Source organism: Rutidosis leptorrhynchoides, chromosome 8, assembly GCF_046630445.1.
Source record: "Rutidosis leptorrhynchoides isolate AG116_Rl617_1_P2 chromosome 8, CSIRO_AGI_Rlap_v1, whole genome shotgun sequence".
Lineage (NCBI taxonomy): Eukaryota > Viridiplantae > Streptophyta > Magnoliopsida > Asterales > Asteraceae > Rutidosis > Rutidosis leptorrhynchoides.
Window position 1 is genome coordinate 21,306,626 of NC_092340.1, and position 20,410 is coordinate 21,327,035.

General features: G+C 31.6%; 1 protein-coding gene across 1 annotated transcript; it reads left to right on the forward strand.

Annotated features, from left to right (window-relative positions):
* The first annotated feature begins 12,372 nt into the window (after window positions 1–12,372).
* LOC139863210 (laccase-12-like) lies at window positions 12,373–18,758 on the forward strand. The gene is made up of 7 exons (XM_071851856.1): window positions 12,373–12,380; window positions 12,581–12,632; window positions 15,971–16,122; window positions 16,485–16,729; window positions 16,824–16,952; window positions 17,066–18,022; window positions 18,432–18,758. The coding sequence occupies exons 1-7, from the start codon at window positions 12,373–12,375 to the stop codon at window positions 18,560–18,562; spliced, it is 1,674 nt and encodes a 557-aa protein (XP_071707957.1). The 3' UTR covers window positions 18,563–18,758.
* The last annotated feature ends 1,652 nt before the right edge of the window (window positions 18,759–20,410 follow it).

A 20,410-nucleotide genomic window follows, 5' to 3' on the forward strand; every position in this document is an offset into this window, starting at 1 on the left:
TTCTTAGGCTACCAAGCAAAAGGGGCATATTCGGCTTCGATCATTCACCCATATAATGTAGTTTCAATTACTTGTGTCTATTTCGTAAAACATTTATAAAGCTGCATGTATTCTCATCCCAAAAATATTAGACTTTAAAAATGGGACTATAACTCACTTTCACAGATTTTTACTTCGTCGGGAAGTAAGACTTGGCCACTGGTCGATTCACGAACCTATAACAAATATGTACATATATATCAAAGTATGTTCAAAATATATTTACAACATTTCTAATACGTTTTACTGTTTTAAGTTTATTAAGTCAGCTGTCCTCGTTAGTAACCTACAACTAGTTGTCCACAGTTAGATGTACAGAAATAAATTGATATATATTATCTTGAATCAATCCACGACCCAGTGTATACACGTCTCAGGCTAGATCACAACTCAAAGTATATATATTTTTGGAATCAACCTCAACCCTGTATAGCTAATTCAAACATTACTGCATATAGAGTGTCTATGGTTGTTCCAAATAATATATATACATGGGTCGATATGATATGTCAAAACATTTGCATACGTGTCTATGGTATCCCAAGATTACATAATATATTAGAATACATATATAATACAATATAAGTTAGCTAGGATATGATTAATATAGATTTATTACCAATTTTCACGTAGCTACAACAAGCAAAATTATCCAATCTTGTTTTACCCATAACTTCTTCGTTTTAAATCCGTTTTGAGTGATTCAAGTTGCTATGGTTTCATATTGAACTTAAGTTTATGAATCTAAATAGAAAAAGTATAAGTTTATAGTCGGAAATATAGATTACAAGTCGTTTTTGTAAAGGTAGTCATTTAAGTCGAAAAAACGACGTCTAGATGACCATTTTGGAAAACATAATTCCACTTTGAGTTTAATCATGATTTTTGGATATACTTTCATGTTCATAAGAGAAATCATTTTCCCAGAAGAATAGCTCTTAAATCAAAGTTTATCATAGTTTTTAATTAACTAACCCAAAACAGCCCGCGGTGTTACTATGACGGCGTATGTCCGGTTTTACGGTGTTTTTCGTGTTTTCAGGTTTTAAATCATTAAGTTAGCATATAATATAGATATAGAACATGTGTTTAGTTGATTTTAAAAGTCAAGTTAGAAGGATTAACTTTTATTTGCGAACAAGTTTAGAATTAACTAAACTATGTTCTAGTGATTACAAGTTTAAACCTTTGAATAAGATAGTTTTATATATATATATATATATATATATATATATATATATATATATATATATATATATATATATATATATATATATATATATATAAATATATATATATAAATATATATAATATATATATATATATATATATATATATATATATATATATATATATATATATATATATATATATATATATATATATATATATGCTATGAACATCATTACTACCTCAAGTTCTGTGGATAAACCTACTGGAAATGAGAAAAATAGATCTAGCTTCAAAGGATCCTTGGATGGCTTGAAAGTTCTTGAAGTAAAGTCATGACATGAAAACAAGTTCAAGTAAGATTTCCACTCGAAATAAGATTGTTATAGAAATTGAATCAAAGTTTGAATATAAGTACTACCTTGTATTAGAGAGATATCTTACTATAAATAAGAAAGATTTCTTGAGGTTGGATGATCACTTGAAATGGATTTGCAAGATTGAAAGTAAGCTAGCAAACTTGGAAGTGTTGTTGGTGTGTTCTTGAGTAGTTGTTTTGTATCTTGGTTTATGTATGGATTTATGAACTAGATTGAGCTAGATTTTGATGAAGATGATGAAGAACACTTAGAAAACCAAGAGAGAACTTGAGAGAGAGTAGTTTGATGCATAAAAATTGGAATTGAAATGTGTTTATGGTTGGTGAGTGTTCACGTGAATGAGGCTTGACATATAGCCTCCATTAGTTTGTAATCTTGTGAGATATTTCATGCTAGATGTTAAATAATGGTTCCCACATGATTAGGTGACTCACAAGGGCTGCTAAGAGCTGATCATTGAAGTGTATATACCAATAGTAAATACATTTAGAAGCTTGGTATTGTACGAGTACGAATACGGTTGCATACGAGTAGAATTGTTGATGAAAATGAACGAGTATGTAATTGTAAGCATTTTTGTTAAGTAGAAGTACTTTGATAAGTGTCTTGAAGTCTTTCAAAAGTGTATGAATACATATTAAAACACTACATGTATATATATTTTAACTGAGTCGTTAAGTCATCGTTAGTCGTTACATGTAAGTGTTGTTTTGAAACTTTTAAGTTAACGATCTTGTTAAATGTTGTTAACCCATTGTTATTATATCCAAAGAGATGTTAAATTATTACATTATCATGATATTATGATGTATTAATATATCTTAATATGATATATATACATTTAAATGTTGTTACAACGATAATCATTACATATATGTCTCGTTTCGAAATCTTTAAGTTAGTAGTCTTGTTTTTATATATGTAGTTCATTGTTAATACATTTAATGATATGTTTACTTATCATTTATCATGTTTAAATATAGTGTATCAATATCTTAATATGATTCATATGTATTTAGTAAGACGTTGTTATAATGATAATCGTTATATATATCGTTTTCGAGTTTCTTAATTCAGTAGTCTCATTTTTATGTAAATAACTCATTATTAAAATACCTAATGAGATACTTACTTATCATAATATCATGTTAACTATATATATATATATATATATATATATATATATATATATATATATATATATATATATATATATATATATATATATATATATATATATATCCATATATATGTCATCATATAATTTTTACAATTTTTAACGTTCGTGAATCGCCGGTCAACTTGGGTGATCAATTGTCTATATGAAACCTATTTCAATTAATCAAGTCTTAACAAGTTTGATTGCTTAACATGATGGAAACACTTAATCATGTAAATATCAATTTCATTTAATATATATAAACATGTAAAAGTTCGGGTCACTACACCTTCTGCTCTCGATTCATTCACAATCTATCTCTTTACTCCGTATATATTTATTTATTTTATTATTAATATTATTATTATTAAAGATTATCAATATTAATATAGTTATACTAATATTAGTAGTAGTATTATTATTAGTATTACATAAATTACTACGATGAGGTTATGAGCGAGAAATTTCAAAACTGGTTTTCGAGCGGGATAAAGCAAAGAAATTATGGGTTATAGCTACGAAGGTTATAGGTATTGATCAGGGGGTTTTAATCGTGAATCTAGTGTTTATCATCTCCGTTGCATCTAAGTACTTTCCTGCAATATTGAATCACAATATTGATACGTGAGCATTCATATCTTATTTTTAATACATTAATAGAGTATCCATGTCTAGTGCTCGAGTATATATGTTTATGCATGCTTGTATGCTAAATGTCATCGTTAGATAATTTTATGATGAATCACGAATTTAATACATATACTACTGATATATAGTATATGATATGCATGTTGTTGGAAAGCTGGCGAAAAATTATTAACTTTTCATTTAGAAATCGCGTGATTTAGATGAACGAGTTAAAAGTTATCGTCAACTGAATTATGATTAACGTTAATCGAAATTACTCTTGAATCTGAAATTAATATTTAAACAACTTGTTTATAAGATTAATAAATTGGATTTTTGGATACTACTAGTCGAGTAAATGAATTCTTATATAAGACACGTCTCGTTTTGTTAAACAATTGTCAAAGTTGACTTTTGAGATAACTTTTGTTAACTTTTGCATGTCGGTCTCGAGCATTAGGAGTGTGATACACTATAACCTGATCTAGTTTGTTATATGTTTTAATATATATATATATATATATATATATATATATATATATATATATATATATATATATATATATATATATATATATATATATATATATATATATATATATATATATATATATATATATATATATATATATATATATATATAACTAATATAGGTTCGTAAATTCGAGGCCAATCCTGTACTTGTTCAATGCCATCATATGAATAATTGGTACGAAATACAGTATTGTGAGTTTCATTTGCTCCCCTTTTAATTGCTTTTGCAATCTATATTTTGGGCTGAGAATACATGCACTTTATTTTAAAAACAATGGACACAAGTACATACTTAATTCTACACTGAGTTTGAACCAAAAATCCCTTAGCTTTGGTAACTAGTAACTGCCGGTTATAAGAACTGGTGGGCGCGAGTAGTTATATATGGATCCATAGGGCTTGACATCCCCGTCTGTTCCAGGTATAGAAACCCTAGCCTGAACTATAAAACCGACGTATGCTATCTGAGTTTAGTACATGTTGGATTGCGTGTATTGTACATGTTGGTTGCATGTATGTTAAAACAGGGGTACTTATTATATATACGTTAAAGTTTAGTTATCAGGGTGCTCAATCTTGTAAAATATTTTGATAAACGTTTCTAGATGAAACAACTGAAATCTTGTGATCCACCTTTATAAATAGATTATGCGCAACATTAAAACTATGAACTCACCAACCTTTGTGTTGACACTTTAAAGCATGTTTATTCTCAGGTTCCTAGAAGTCTTTCGCTGTTTGCTTATATGTTATACAAGCTATTGTGCATGGAGTCATACATGCTTTATTCGAGAAAATGTTGCATTCACAAATTCATCACCATGTATCTTATTTTGACTGCATTGTTAACCGATGTAATATTGTAAACTATTATTTACGGTGATTATCTATATGTAGAAATTATCAGACGTCAAAAACCTTGGAATTAGATATTCATTTATGGTGTGCCTTTTCAAAAGAATGCAATGTTTACAAAACGTATCATGTAGAGGTCAGTACCTCACTGTGAAATCGATAAATGATGAATTCGTCCAAATGGATTTGGAAGGGTCATCACAGTTGGTATCAGAGCTTGAGGTCATAGGGAACCAGAATTTGCATTAGTGTGTTTAACTGGTAATTGTTAGGATGCATTAGTGAGTCTGGACTATGACCGTATCTGTTTTTACCGAATTTTGTTTATCATTTCTTGTCGAAAATTACCTGTCTATCATCTTAAGTCTAAACACGTCTTACTGCATTGATTACATAGATAGTGTATAGACAAAATTCATATCTTGGCATATCTAATACAGTAAACTTTGCCTGACATCTTCCGTAAAATCCTCCGTAACTTATGGGATTCTGGTATTATAAATACATATGTAAACTATGTATTTAGGAATACCAAACTAGTCCTATAATCTATTTCATTCCAAAAATCTTTTTCCTACTCTGTACGAGATGGATCCTTCAACTAGTTCAAGTTCATCAGATTCCGACTGCTATTCCGATATGGATATCCACCTGAGCTCCGAAAGCAGTGTAACTAGAATGGATCAACCCATTAGCCATCATCTATTCTGGATGGATTGGAGATGGGTTCATAGCCGACTTAATCAATGGAGACAAGAATAAGGTGATCCTTTCCACCCACCAAATTGCCCTATTGGCGAAGAACTTGAAGCGCTTACCGGCGAACCAGTCTGAAACACCATTTTCACCCTCATTTCCAGAGTAACTCACCACGAGTATATATTATCTAAAATTCTAGATCTTATTCATCCCCTCGTTCCAACTGCCAATCATCCCGGTGTACTAGAAGAAGTCAACGAGCTTCACGCTAGAGTGGTTGCTTTGGAGAATATGATGCAGAACTTACAAGCATCACAAGCCCCACAAACACCAACAGCACCACCCGCATCAACACCAACGGTACCATTACCACCACCAACAACATCCGTATCGCAAGCCCCAACATCACAATCTGTCCCACGAGCATCAACGTCATATGTCCTGTAAATACCAAGGAATACCAACAACAACAAATGATGAAGTATTGATTCATAACTTCATCGGAGAAATATTCTACGGTGATTATGTAATCTCTAAAGTTTTAGAGATTATTTATTCTAATCATAACCGTAAATCAAGATGAGTGGATGGATAGAGATAATAGAGGGGAGAATAGAAACCCTGACAAGAATGGTGCGTACGTTACAAAATAGACTTGTTATACAAGTAGCACCAACAGCAACAGTACTGTCAGCATCACCAACACCAGCAACACCTGTAGCACCACAAGCTACACCAGCTCCATAACTACCAACGATATCGACAACACAATCACCAATGAGTATATTGAAATAACGAGTTATGAAGTATTAACTCATTATTTCCAAAGAATTTATATATTATATATATGAATTCTGGAAACTATAATATATCTTTTCGTATTAAGCTATTATGTATGAATTGAAAAAGGGTAGATACTACTCGGTTAATTCATATTACAAATGTGCTATGATGTACATTCTTCGTTGACGACTTAACAACCGTTAACTATAATCTCTGCTTCAACTCAGTGAATTTCATTTCATAATAAACCAAGTGTATTATTCAATTATATGCTTGATTGTACATTTTCATCTTCGATGTACTCGAAACTTTCTAGAAAACATCATTCGTGCCTTGCGAAGTTCGCAAGAATTCCACGAACATCAACATCCTTCACCAACTAATATCAATAAGAACAAATAATGAAGTATTGATTACATTAGTAAAATAATCCGCAAGGATTATGTAATCTCTAAATTTTTCATAGATTATTCATTTCTAGTTCCAGCCGAAAAATCAAATGAGAGTAATAGTATATTAACTCATTTAATCCGTATTACATCCAGAGAAAATATACATACATATATTTTCATAAAGACCGTAATAAAAATTCTTTTGTACAAAATATTAGTTGTGAAATTTTTTTTAACGGGTAGGTAATATCCGGGAAAGATAAGTTCACAATTAATATCTTACACTGTACATTCTTCAATTTTGATTCAAAAATCATTAACTATACCCACTATTCTCACAACGATATACATTTATAGAAACCTGAGCAACCATTCTCACTCAAATTCAATTACATATTCTGATTCTAACAGATCAGAATCCAAGTCGAGATATAACCAATATCATCACTCTTAGATCCCTATATCTTTCAAAGCTATATATTGACTTCAAAACTGTGCTAGAACACCACTTCTATTCATAAAACCCAGAAAAATATTTGTATCATACAAAATTCTAGAACATCATATGTATCTTGACAATTACAATCTTCATTCAAACCCTTCAAACTCTTGAAAACACCTCGGATTGATAACCGACGATTCGGTTATGATAACTTTGAATGCTGGTGAAGCAGCAAAACTGTAAATGGTCTTAATGGCCAAAAGTTTGATAATAAAGAATGGTGTGTTGAAAAAGCCCAATTTTGATACTGAAAAACGGATAGAGCAAACCATGAAGGAGGTTGTGGACAAATCACAAAGACTAAATCTACCTTCAAAGAATTCAAATGATTCAGTATATGCTGAAGTAATTAACGAATACCTTGCTCCTGACTCTAAACCTTTACGGACAAATCTTCTTTTTCATCATTCGATATTAGAAATTCTAAGATATCATAGTACCTTTCATCATAAATATCTTCGATATTTCTGAAGATATCTTCATAACTATTATTATCCGAAATTATTTATCTCTTCAAGCTATCTGCGTTACGTCATAAAGGGAACTGTTTTAGTTTCTAAATCTATGAAAAATTCAAAATTGAAAATATGAATGTTTTTGAAGTAGTGTTGGGAATTGAAGCATGAGTTAGTATAATATAATGACACTTGATCAACGTGATTATATTACAATAAGTGTGACAACCCGGAAATTTTTGACCAAATTTAAACTTTATCTTTAAATGATTTAACGTTTCCGACAAGATAAGCAAAGTCTGTAAAACCGAATCTCAAAATTTTTTAACTATTCAAGTACCCTTCGATTGTTCTCAACGATTCGCGAACCATTATATGTAAATAGATATATATATATACTATAACTTGAAAACGTAACAAAGTTTTAATTGCATGATACCGTACATTAAACTTATTGGTTTATATATCTATTTGAATATATATGATTTCAAGTTATTTAGTAAATGATAGTAACATTCGATTATTGATTCGATTGATATTTAGATAAGTTAACTAAAACGTTTAAGATGAACCAGTAAAACACTAATTTGCTACAGTATTTTCGAATTACTACAGTACCCTGCTACAGTATATATATATATATATATATATATATATATATATATATATATATATATATATATATATATATATATATATATATATATATATATATATAACTAATATAGGTTCGTGAATCTGAGGCCAATCCTATACTTGTTCAATGCCGTCATATGAATAATTGCTACGAAATACAGTATTGTGAGTTTCATTTGCTCCCTTTTTCATTGCTTTTGCAATCTATATTTTGGGCTGAGAATACATGCACTTTATTTTAAAAACAATGGTTACAAGTACATACTTAATTCTATACTGAGTTTGAACCGAAAATCCCTTAGCTTTGGTAACTAGTAACTGCCGGTTATAAGAACTGGTGGGCGCGAGTAGTTATATATGGATCCATAGGGCTTGACATCCCCGTCTGTTTCAGGTATAGAAACCCTAGCCTGAATTATAAAACAGACGTATGCTATTTGAGTTTAGTACATGTTGGATTGCATGTATTGTACATGTTGGTTGCATGTATGTTAAAACAGGGGTACTTATTATATATACGTTAAAGTTTAGTTACCAGGGTGCTCAATCTTGTAGAATATTTTGATAAACGTTTCTAGATGAAACAACTGAAATCTTGTGATCCACCTTTATATACAGATTATGCGCAACATTAAAACTATGAACTCACCAACCTTTGTGTTGACACTTTAAAGCATGTTTATTCTCAGATTCCTAGAAGTCTTCCGCTGTTTGCTTATATGTTATACAAGCTATTGTGCATGGAGTCATACATGCTTTATTTGAGAAAATGTTGCATTCACAAATTCATCATCATGTATCTTATGTAGAAATCATCAGACGTCAAAAACCTTGGAATTAGATATTCATTTATGGTGTGCCTTTTCAAAAGAATGCAATGTTTACAAAACGTATCATGTAGAGGTCAGTACCTCACTGTGAAAACGATGAATGATGTATTCGTCCAAATGGATTTGGACGGGTCATCACAGTGTCTATGGTCTATCAAGATTACATAATATATGTTAGATTACATGTATAATACAATAAGTTAGTTAAGTTATGGTTAGTATAGATTTATTATAAAATTTTCGTAGCTAAAACTAGCAATTTAACCAATTTTGTTTTATCCATCATTTCTTCATTTCAAATCTATTTTGGGTGAATCAAGTTGCTATGGTTTCATAACGAACTGAAATTTATGAAAATAAACAGAAAAAGTATAAGTTTATAGTCAGGAATACAGGTTACAAGTCATTTTTGTAAGAGGTAGTCATTTCAGTTGAAAGAACGACGTCTAGATGACCATTTTGAAAAACATACTTCTACTTTGAGTTAACCAAGATTTTTTGGATATAGTTTCATGTTAATATGAAATATCATTTTCCCAGAAGAATAACTTTTAAATCAAAGGTTATCATAGTTTTTAATTATCCAACCCAAAACAGCCCCCGGTTTCACTGCGACAGCGTATGTCCGTTTTTACGGTGTTCTTCGTGTTTCCAGGTTTTAAATCATTAAGTTAGCATATCATATAGATATAGAACATGTGTTTAATTGATTTTAAAAGTTATGTTAGAAGGATTAACTTTGTTTGCGAACAAGTTTAGAATTAACTAAACTATGTTCTAGTGATTACAAGTTATAATCTTCGAATAAGATAGTTATATATATATATATATATATATATATATATATATATATATATATATGAATCAAATGATGTTATGAACATCATCACTACCTTAAGTATAGTAGGTAAACCTACTGGAAATGACAAGAAATGATCTAGAGCTTCAAAGGATCTTGGATGGCTTGAAAGTTCTTGAAGTAGAATCATTACACGAAAACAAGTTCAAGTAAGATTTCTACTCGAATTAAGATAGTTATAGTTATAGAATTGAATCAAAGCTTGAATATGAATATTACCTTGATTTAGGATGATAAGCTACTGTAAATAACAAAGATTTAGTGAGGTTGGTTGATCACTTGAAATGGATTTGCAATATTGGAAGTAAGTTAACAAATGTGGAAGTGTTCTTGATGTGTTCTTGAGTAGTTGTTTTGTAAGTTGATCTAGGTTAGGATTTTTGAACTAGGTTGAGCTAGATTTTGATGAAGATGATGAAGAACACTTAGAACAATGAGAGAAAACTTTAGAAAGAGTAGTTTGGTGCATGTAAGTTGGAAAATGAATGTGTTTGTTGTAGGCGAAGTTCACGTGAATATTGGAGTCAAATATAGGCTCCATGAGTTTGTATTTTTGTTAGATATTTCATGCTAGATGTTAAATGATGGTTCCCACATGTTTAAGTGACTCATTAAGGCTGCTAAGAGCTGATCATTGAAGTATATATACCAATAGTATGTACATCTAGGAGCTGGGTATTGTACGAGTACGAATACTGTTGCATACGAGTAGAATTGTTGATGAAAATGAATGAGAATGTAATTGTAAGCATTTATGTTAAGTAGAAGTACTTTGATATGTGTCATGAAGTCTTTCAAAAGTGTATTAATACATCTTAATACACTACATGTATATGCATTTAAACTGAATCGTTAAGTCATCGTTAGTCGTTACATGTACATGTTGTTTCGGAACCTTTAAGTTAACGATTTCGTTAAATGTAATAAATCCCATTGTTATTATATCCAAAGAGATGTTAAATTGTTACATTATCATGATAACATGATGTACTAATATATCTTAATATGATATATAAATATTAAGACGTTATTACAACGATAATCGTTACGTATAGATATCGTTTTGAATTTCTTAAGTTAGTAGTCTGGTTTTATGTATAAAGTTCATTGTTAATATACATAATGAGATACTTAATTATTATTTCATCATGTTAAACATATTATATATATATATATATATATATATATATATATATATATATATATATATATATATATATATATATATATATATATATATATATATATATATATATATATATATATATATATATATCATGGCATATACAAGTTATCACGTTCGTGAATCATCGGACAAACTGGGTGGTCAAACGTTAACACAAAATCCGTTTCAATTAATCAAGTCTTAACAAGTTTGATTGCTTAACATGTTGAAAACATTTATTAATGTAAATATTAATCTCATATAATATATAATCATGGAAAAGTTCGGGTCACTACAGTTTCTATCGAGTTTTAGATTGTAAGTTGCTTAGTTGTCGGTGTTTGTAATATGTCCATTGGACCTCCTGATTGTATTCTCTCTTTTTTAATAAAATTGTTGGCTTTTCAAAAAATAAAAATAATAATAAGATTAGTTGGTTATATATTACCATATAAACCTGTTGTAAATAGATAAAACTTTTTATGTTCAAGTCACCCGCGATATTATTTAATTAAATATACGTGGTCTAACCAGAATAACCCATGATAGGCTAGTACGTGGTTAGGATTTTGATGTCCACAGAAAAAGTATTAGGTTCAAAATTCATCACCATTATATCTTATGTTGACCAGAGAAAATGTTTAAACCATCACTAGATAACTCGATCACATAACTGAGTAGAAATATTTGTCCTAATCGAGTACCCTGAACTTGAAAAAAACCCTATTCTTTTGTATAAGACCGTTAGATGAACTTAATCTACCTTGTGTGAAGTGTGTTGAACGATGTGAAAGCTCACTTAGGTGATGAACAACGAAAGCTCAATTAGGTGAATATATTATATATGTGATGAGACATACGAATGCGCTATGAAAATACAAAACCTGTAATTAATGTTTTTCTCTTATTAGTGAGGAAACCCTCTATGAACGAGCACATTGGCTCCCTCATAGAGGGTAAACCTCGAGTAATCAAGCCCTCCGAACACGAGACTTGGTATCGGGTGAATTGCGCATTACGCGCACCCTCTGTTCACATTTACTTTTTGAAAGATTTGGCATAACTAGAAATTGAACCCGGATAGTGTGTTTTATTAGGTAACTCGGTGGCTACTAATACAGCCTGCATGGCACCTGTAATTAATTTACTTGAGGGTATACATAATTTTTGAGGTAAAACCAAATTTACATAATTAACATTAGTTGCAGTTGATGTAAAACCAAATTTACCAAATTTTTGATAGTAAAGGTAAACGCAGTCTCTAGTTATTGCCATGTATATACTATAATGAAAAGGTAAAGGTATTCTTAAGCTTCTAGTAGATTAATTGGTGGTTTGACATTTTAACACATGGGACTACTTAATATTTTATTTTATAATGATTAAGTTAAATTATATTAGTGGTAGAGGCAACTGCAACAGCATAAAAGTCATCCGAATCCTGCGACAAAATTCTTTGGCAGCTGACGTCACTTACTTCATTTTCACCCCACAGCTCAAAACGCGACTGGATAACACAAAGGGACGGGTACGGTGAAAGTCCACTTGTAAGTGTCGGATTTAACATTATAATTTATGAAATTGATCGAAAAATTATATCATGTATCCTATGTTAACTTGTATCTGTTTCGAACTCGCATATAAACTAAATACTACTGTAACAAAACAAAAAAAATTACACTATTTGTCCTGTGGTTACCAAATTATACCGATGATCCTTATCGTATGATAGTTATCAAGATAATCCTTGGCTATGTAAGAATTGCATGATAGTGGTCCTTACTGCTAACTTTCGTTAAAATATTTCGTTAAATCTAACATGTGAATGGCAACATGGACTTTTTTACTAACATGTGAAGCATAACATGGACTTTTAACCACTATTTCATCTTCCCAATTCACCTACTATTTTTCTCTATTATTATTAGGATTTTTTTAAGTTTAGCTGTTTTGAGGTTATACTTAATTTTGTGTATAGATTAATAGTGATAAACAAAAGTTAGTGGGATAGTTATTTAAAAAAGCTATTAAAAAAGTACAAGTATATAATACATGTTCTAAAGTCTTAACGATAACTTAAGAGCTATGTTTATTATTACTATCATAGTTTTTCTACACCTAATTACAATTTGCGATCTATATTGACTAAAAACAAAGAGCTTAAGATGAATATTGTTTGGGTATTTCATGTTTAATATTTACATTTATAATTTAGATTTTTCTAAACATAGTCATTAGTTCGATGCTTAAGAATTTAAGATATGCATAATCTTTTTGTACATAAATAAAAATCATTTCGAATAACTACCTCACTACTTGTAATGTACAATCATTAAGCTTAAAAAAATTTCTTACTTATAGTTATAAAGACTAACATTAGAAATATCATTATAATTTTTAGAAATAGATGAGATCTGGGTTAAATACCTAATCAACAATGAATTATGGAATAACTAAAAATTTCCTCCGGCACAATTTAAAAAATTAATATCGCATGATGATTTCATTTTGTCATCAAGTAAAAGAAATTATAGATACAAAACTATGAACAAACATGGAATTAACAAACGGTGATGATATTTTAGGGTTTAATTTATTATTATATTTGGGGAAAATTTTTGTGAAAGAAGTTATAATTATCGGAGGTTGATGATATTACTACTGCTGTTAAAAGAAGACATACTCAAGCAATAGCAATTAAGGAGTTTTTTGTATACTTGATGTCGGAAAAATTAGTGTAGAAAAAGAAGAATTGAAAAGAAGAGTGGTGAAAATTCCATATTATTAATATGTTAGATGTTAGATTTAATGGAATGATTTAACGATAGTTAGTTGCAAGAACCACCACTGTGCAATCTTTATAGTCAGGGATGATCTATATAATATTATGAAATGGTAAGGATCATAAGTATAATTTAGTGTAAACTAAAAGGATCAAAGGTGTAATTTACTCAAAAAAATAATAAGTAGAGTACAACACTCTAACGTGTTCTTCCTCATACTTGATTTGTGTATGTTTTAAATCCAAGTAGCTATTCGAGTAGTTCTGAGTAATATTTCCTAGATGCATGTAAATTAACTTGATTATTCTACAATTGTTTTCGACTTTTTGCTGACAATCTCAAAATGTGTTGTTAACGATGTTTGAATTTGAACATCGATATCCTATAACGATATCAATCCCTAAATGAAGATGATCGTAATCGTAATGTATCGTAATCTACATAATGGCAAAATATATATTTATAGGTCAGGTAAACGCTGAGTATTTAATAATTTGATGATGGTATTCATAAAGAAGTATCATTGCCTTCTAGAGAGGAAGAAAAATCCCATTTTGACCCTTTAAGATCGATTAAAGTAATATATATCTTATATATTTTATTTTTTATTTCCTACATTAAGTTTCTCCTAACTGTTTATTGATAAACATTGGTCCAGATACATATTTCGCTACACGAGGTAATTAAAAAGGGTTCCAGAATCTTTAAAAAAGTTTACATGTACAGGTATAGCAAAAGAAAGAAAATAACAACATGAGAAACTAGACGGTTCAACAATAAGCATATTACAATATAACAGTGGAGCAGTTTAAAAGTTAGTATCATAGTATGGATGGTTGCACATTTTGTATGGGAACATGAAGTCTCTTTTAGTAACTAAAACTTATCCATTTTTGCCTAATTAAACTTACTCTATATGTCCTGATTTGGACCTACCTAAACCACCGTGGTCGTAACTCATAAAAACAACAGTAACAAATTATCAGTACTTCTATTGAGGTTTAAGAAGTTCCAAAAAATTTTATGACTAAATAAAAAAAGGTAAAGGTAAAAGGGAGCATGATTACTCTCTGGCTGTTTTCAACTCATCCCTGATGACCACTAAATATTCATCCTGAACGGGATTCGGACATGAGACCTCTAGTTTGCAAGAAACTCAGGGCTCCAATCAGTGGGCTATTGTGATGGAATCATTCCGACGACTAAGTGTGATGCTTAACACACATTGATGAAAAGAACGAAAACACTCGCGTATAGTATCATACCTAAGATGTAGTAAAATGCCTAAACATTACAGACTAGATAACTGGGTCAATAACCTTTGAAGTAAAATTAATGTTATTGTAATTATCTTAAAATAAAATTGAACTTTAGTTGTTTGAAAAGGTCTTGATACTCACCCTATAATTTGAACTTTGCAAAAAGACTAACTTCATGACATAATCTATGGCCTTGTAGTCATAATGTTCTCACTGATTCATGAGTTAGACAAACAAAAGTATCTAGTCCATTTGGTAAGAATACTCCCATAAAGAAAACAAAAATGCATGTTATTAAATTGAATATTATAATCATGACCCTAAAAAGGGAAGAAATCAGACTTCAGAAGCAAGCATTGAAGAAATTTGATCACATTGCGTATTTTTGATAGGTCAGTGGGTGCACCAACTCAGGTTGACCTTTAATTTTTTTTTTTTTTTTATTGTGAACAGTTATTCACTCCAAAATCAAAACCAACTTTGCCAACTTTAAACAACTCTCTCTATCTTCTTCTTCTCTATATAAGAAACTCGTTTATCCCAACTCCACAAGTCATCTACCTAGCTCTTCTTGGTTAAGTAATAAACCATACACATTATACAAAAACGTTAGAACGAAAACGATAACACAATGGGGAAGAACTTAATCAGCATTGGTAGCAATGGTATACATGCATTGTCACTTTTGAGTTTGCTAATTCTGTGTTCAAGTCTAATCAGTTTAGCAAATGCTAAAACTTACTATCATGACTTTGTTGTATGTCCCTTTCTTCCTCAGATTGATAATATTTTTTTGCTTTTATTTTATGATGTATATGCTAATAACTATTTGGTATGTATTAGGTTCAAGAAACAAAAGTGACAAGGCTGTGCAAGACGCAAACCGTTATGACAGTAAACGGGCAATTACCAGGCCCGACCTTGGAAGTAAACAATGGCGATAGTTTAGTGATAAATGTCGTCAATAGAGCTAAAGATAACGTTACTATTCACTGGTATAATTAAAGCCATGCACATTCTAGTATACATTAGAAGTGGCAAAATGGGTGATCAGACGAGTTGGGTAATGGGTCAAGGTTAAAAATAGTCATTTTATCAACCCAATATATGGGCTCGGCCAAGTTGACCAAAAAACACTTTCTTATCCATGTAATATGTATTGACAAATTTCGAGCATAAAATTTACACTTTTTATCATGATCTTTCCATTTTAAGCAAACTTGTTTGATCCAGTTTTAAACCCATTCATACGTAAATGGGTCGAAATTGTCACCTCGAATATGAATTATCATATACTATGTATGAAGATAAAATGAGGATTTTTTTTCTCATGTGGTTTTTTATTTGTATTCTATAGGCACGGTGTTAGGCAAATTACGACAGCATGGGCAGATGGACCCGAGTTCATCACGCAATGTCCTATTAGACCAGGAGGGAGTTACACCTACCGGTTCACGATTTCAGGTCAAGAAGGAACACTATGGTGGCATGCACATAGCTCATGGGTCAGAGCCACAGTTTACGGTGCTCTAGTCATTCGCCCTAAACTAGGAGATTCCTACCCGTTTCCTAAACCAACGCGTGATTCAGTCGTTATTCTTGGTACGCTATCTATATCTATCCACCAACATAAAAATATACACATTTTTCACAACTGATATAGTTAACATTGTACATGATGTCATGATGATGTCAGGCGAATGGTGGAATGCTAACCCGTTGGACGTGATTAGACAAGCCATGAGAACAGGTGGCGCTCCAAATATTTCCGATGCGTATACAATCAACGGTCAACCTGGTGATCTCTATAACTGCTCCTCAAAAGGTTCGCTACCAAAAAAAAAAAAAAAACGGTCTCACAAATACATTTTTTTTATTTTATTAGTAAATCTTAATTAATGGTTGTTTACATAATCTCTGTTTTTTTTTATATTGTAGAAACTACTATAGTTCCGGTCGATTCAGGCGAAACAAATCTCATTCGAGTGATCAATTCAGCTCTTAATCAACAGCTTTTCGTCAGTATCGCTAACCACAAACTAACCGTCGTCGGAGCCGACGCTTCGTACGTCAAACCATTCACCACAAATGTCCTCATGCTCGGACCAGGTCAAACCACCGACGTACTCATCACAGCCGACCAACCACCAGCTCGATACTACATTGCCGCCCGTGCTTACGCTAGTGCACAAGGAGCACCATTCGACAACACAACCACAACCGCCATTCTAGAGTACAAAACCGCCCCGTGTCCCGCAAAAGGCGTCGCGTCAAAACCCATGTTACCTTCTCTCCCTGCGTTTAATGACACCGCAACAGCCACCGCCTTCACCAGTAGCTTCCGAAGCCCGAAAAAGGTCGAGGTTCCAACCGATATAGACGAGAATCTTTTTATTACAGCTGGTCTTGGACTAAACCAATGCCCACCGACAGCACCGGCTAGTACATGTCAGGCGCCAAACAATACTAGGTTCACTGCAAGCATGAACAACGTGTCTTTCGCGCTCCCGTCAAACTTCTCGGTGCTACAGGCGCACCACCACGGTGTTCCTGGAGTTTTCACAACCGATTTTCCGGCTAAGCCGCCAGTGGCATTTGATTATACCGGGAACGTAAGCCGGTCTTTATGGCAACCTATTCGTGGGACCAAGGTTTACCCGTTAAAATTCGGAGCTAAGGTGCAGATTGTACTCCAAGGTACAAGTATCTTCACAGCCGAAAACCACCCGATCCATCTTCATGGATACGATTTCTACATACTTGCAGAAGGATTCGGAAACTTTAATCCTGCAACCGATACCTCTAAATTCAACCTTGTGGACCCACCACTTAGAAACACTGCCAGTCTACCTGTTAATGGGTGGGCCGTCATCAGATTTGTTGCTGACAATCCAGGTAAACAATGATAAGTACAATCAGGGTCGTCTCAACAATTTAAAGGTTCTAGACGAAATTAAAAATGAGTCCACTAAATTTTTTTACTACTCATAAAAAAAAAATATTACTCCAATTTATCTATTTATTTACTTACATTATATTAACTATTAAAAACAAGACATTTTAACTGTAATTGACAATTTTTTATATAATTTAATTAAATATATTGAGAAAAATATTTATATATTCAAAATTTTGGGTCCTTTTAAAAATTTTAGACCCTAGACGATTGCTTATCTTGCCAGTACAATAACAAGTTGGTTATTGTAAAAGATAAGGGAAAGAGATGATGTCACCTGACATTATCTCCTGCAAAAAAAAATATACACATATATTTTGCTTATCTTTTATGCTTTGTCTTCCTCAGGTGCCTGGATTATGCACTGTCACTTAGATGTTCACATTGGGTGGGGTTTAGCAACGGTGTTTTTAGTAGACGATGGAATTGGAGAAATGGAGATGTTACAGCAACCACCAGCAGACTTGCCTGTTTGCTAATAACGTCCGCCAACGAATTCAAAAACATCATACTCAGCAATAATGTTTTTCAAGATTATAAGAGTTTAATGTTTACTCCCACATTGGGAATTTGGGGATCTCTTATATTGTTTTTGTTTTTCCTAATGTTTTGTATTTGATTTTGCTTTTGTTTTGCATTGTTTTCTTTCTGTTATAGCATTTCAGATCCGTCTTCACTAACGAAAGAAGGTGTTAAGCCTGGAAAATGAAACATATTGTACTTTTATTTATTTAATTTTTAATTATTAGATTAAAACATCAACATATTTTGTTAGCTACTTTGTTTCTAAAGCAATGAGAAGAGCATCTTCATTATTGGTAATTACAATATATCAGTTTCAACTGTTAACACGATAAACAAATCCTTCACAGGTCCAATTTTCACCAAATCTATTCCTGCTTATTATCAAATCAGCGTTAGGTTTACAGACTGCGATTAGAAAGAAAAGAGTAAATCCTGGTGCTTCAAGAATAGGATATATCCTCTAACAAGCAATTATTCGCCTAAAGGCAAGGTACTTAACCTTAGAGCAAAATTGCAAAATCTATTAAATTGTTAAGAAGAACATAACTAGTCGTTTTCGACAAACAAAAATTAGGTCAGTAGATTATGAAGCTGAATTGAATTGAATTGAATTTGTTTCATGGGGTACCATATATTGAACAGATTAAAGTATAATAAAAGTTATTGATGTTTATGAGTTAAGCATTTTGTCAAATACTTACCATGCAAGGGAAAACAACGAATATATACTAGGAGAGTACGTCTGGTTCTACAAATAATCGATAATTTCGAGGTTCATATTGATCTTCTTGTTCCTGAGTATGATTATAGATAATTAAATTTTCTTCTGGACAATTTAAATGAAGTAACCCTCCATAAACATCAGATCAACAAGGTTGCTTGAATCTCTTTTATCGACGAGCAATTTACGGTTTTTGAACATATTCGCAAATTTGTTAAATGTTAATCCTGATCAAATTTCGGGTTTGGCTAAGATGATTTGGTACGTCACGATACCTTCGAAGTTATTAGTATTCCATTGGTGACTGGTTAGCTATAGAAAAGTCTATTCGGGAGAGTTTGTTCTTTAAACATATAAGTGTAAAGAAACTGAATTGAAAAATATTGATTGTACTATTGAATGCTTGAAACATTACAAGTCTCAAACGGCTAGAAACTTAAACAAGGCAATGAGCCTTTGAAACTAAGGAAAGAATTTGTTTTTTTACAATCTAAAAATGGAAGGAGTCGTTGTTCTTCTTTTTCTTCATTTTTGTTAATAACTTAACACTCCCCTCAAATTGAATAGTGAGATGTCCAAATATTTAACTTGATTAATATTTCATTTAAAAGTTTTGACTGATTTGGCGAGAACGTGTGCAAACTGGTCTTTTGATTTGACGAAGGGAAGTAAGATGATTTCTGCTTCTAACTTCTCCTTGATGAAGTGTCTGTCTATTTCGACATGCTTTGTTCGATCATGTTGGACTAGGTTCTCCAAAATCTTGATAGTTGCTTCGTTGTCGCACATGATTCTACTAGAATCTTCTAGTGGAAATCCAATCTCTGTTAGAAGCTTTCGAATCCATAAGGCTTCTTGTACTCCTCGAGCTATGCCCCTTAATTCTGCTTCAACACTTGAAAAAGACACAACCTTTTGCTTTTTGCTTTTCCATGTAACTAGGTTTCTGTCGACTAAGGTGAAACAACCAGATGTAGATTTTCTATCTCCCTTTTTACCTCCCTAGCCTGCGTCTGTATATATTTGAGTTTTTGACGTTATCGTTGTTCTTGAAAACAACTCCGTGTCCAGCTATTCCCTT

What these genes read in the sequence shown, in the direction of transcription:
- LOC139863210 (XM_071851856.1), top strand. An exon ending in GGTACGGTGAAAGTCCACTT is followed by an intron (nt 12,633 to 15,970) that starts GTAAGTGTCGGA and finishes GGTATGTATTAG; the next exon opens with GTTCAAGAAACAAAAGTGAC. An exon ending in TGATTCAGTCGTTATTCTTG is followed by an intron (nt 16,730 to 16,823) that starts GTACGCTATCTA and finishes TGATGATGTCAG; the next exon opens with GCGAATGGTGGAATGCTAAC.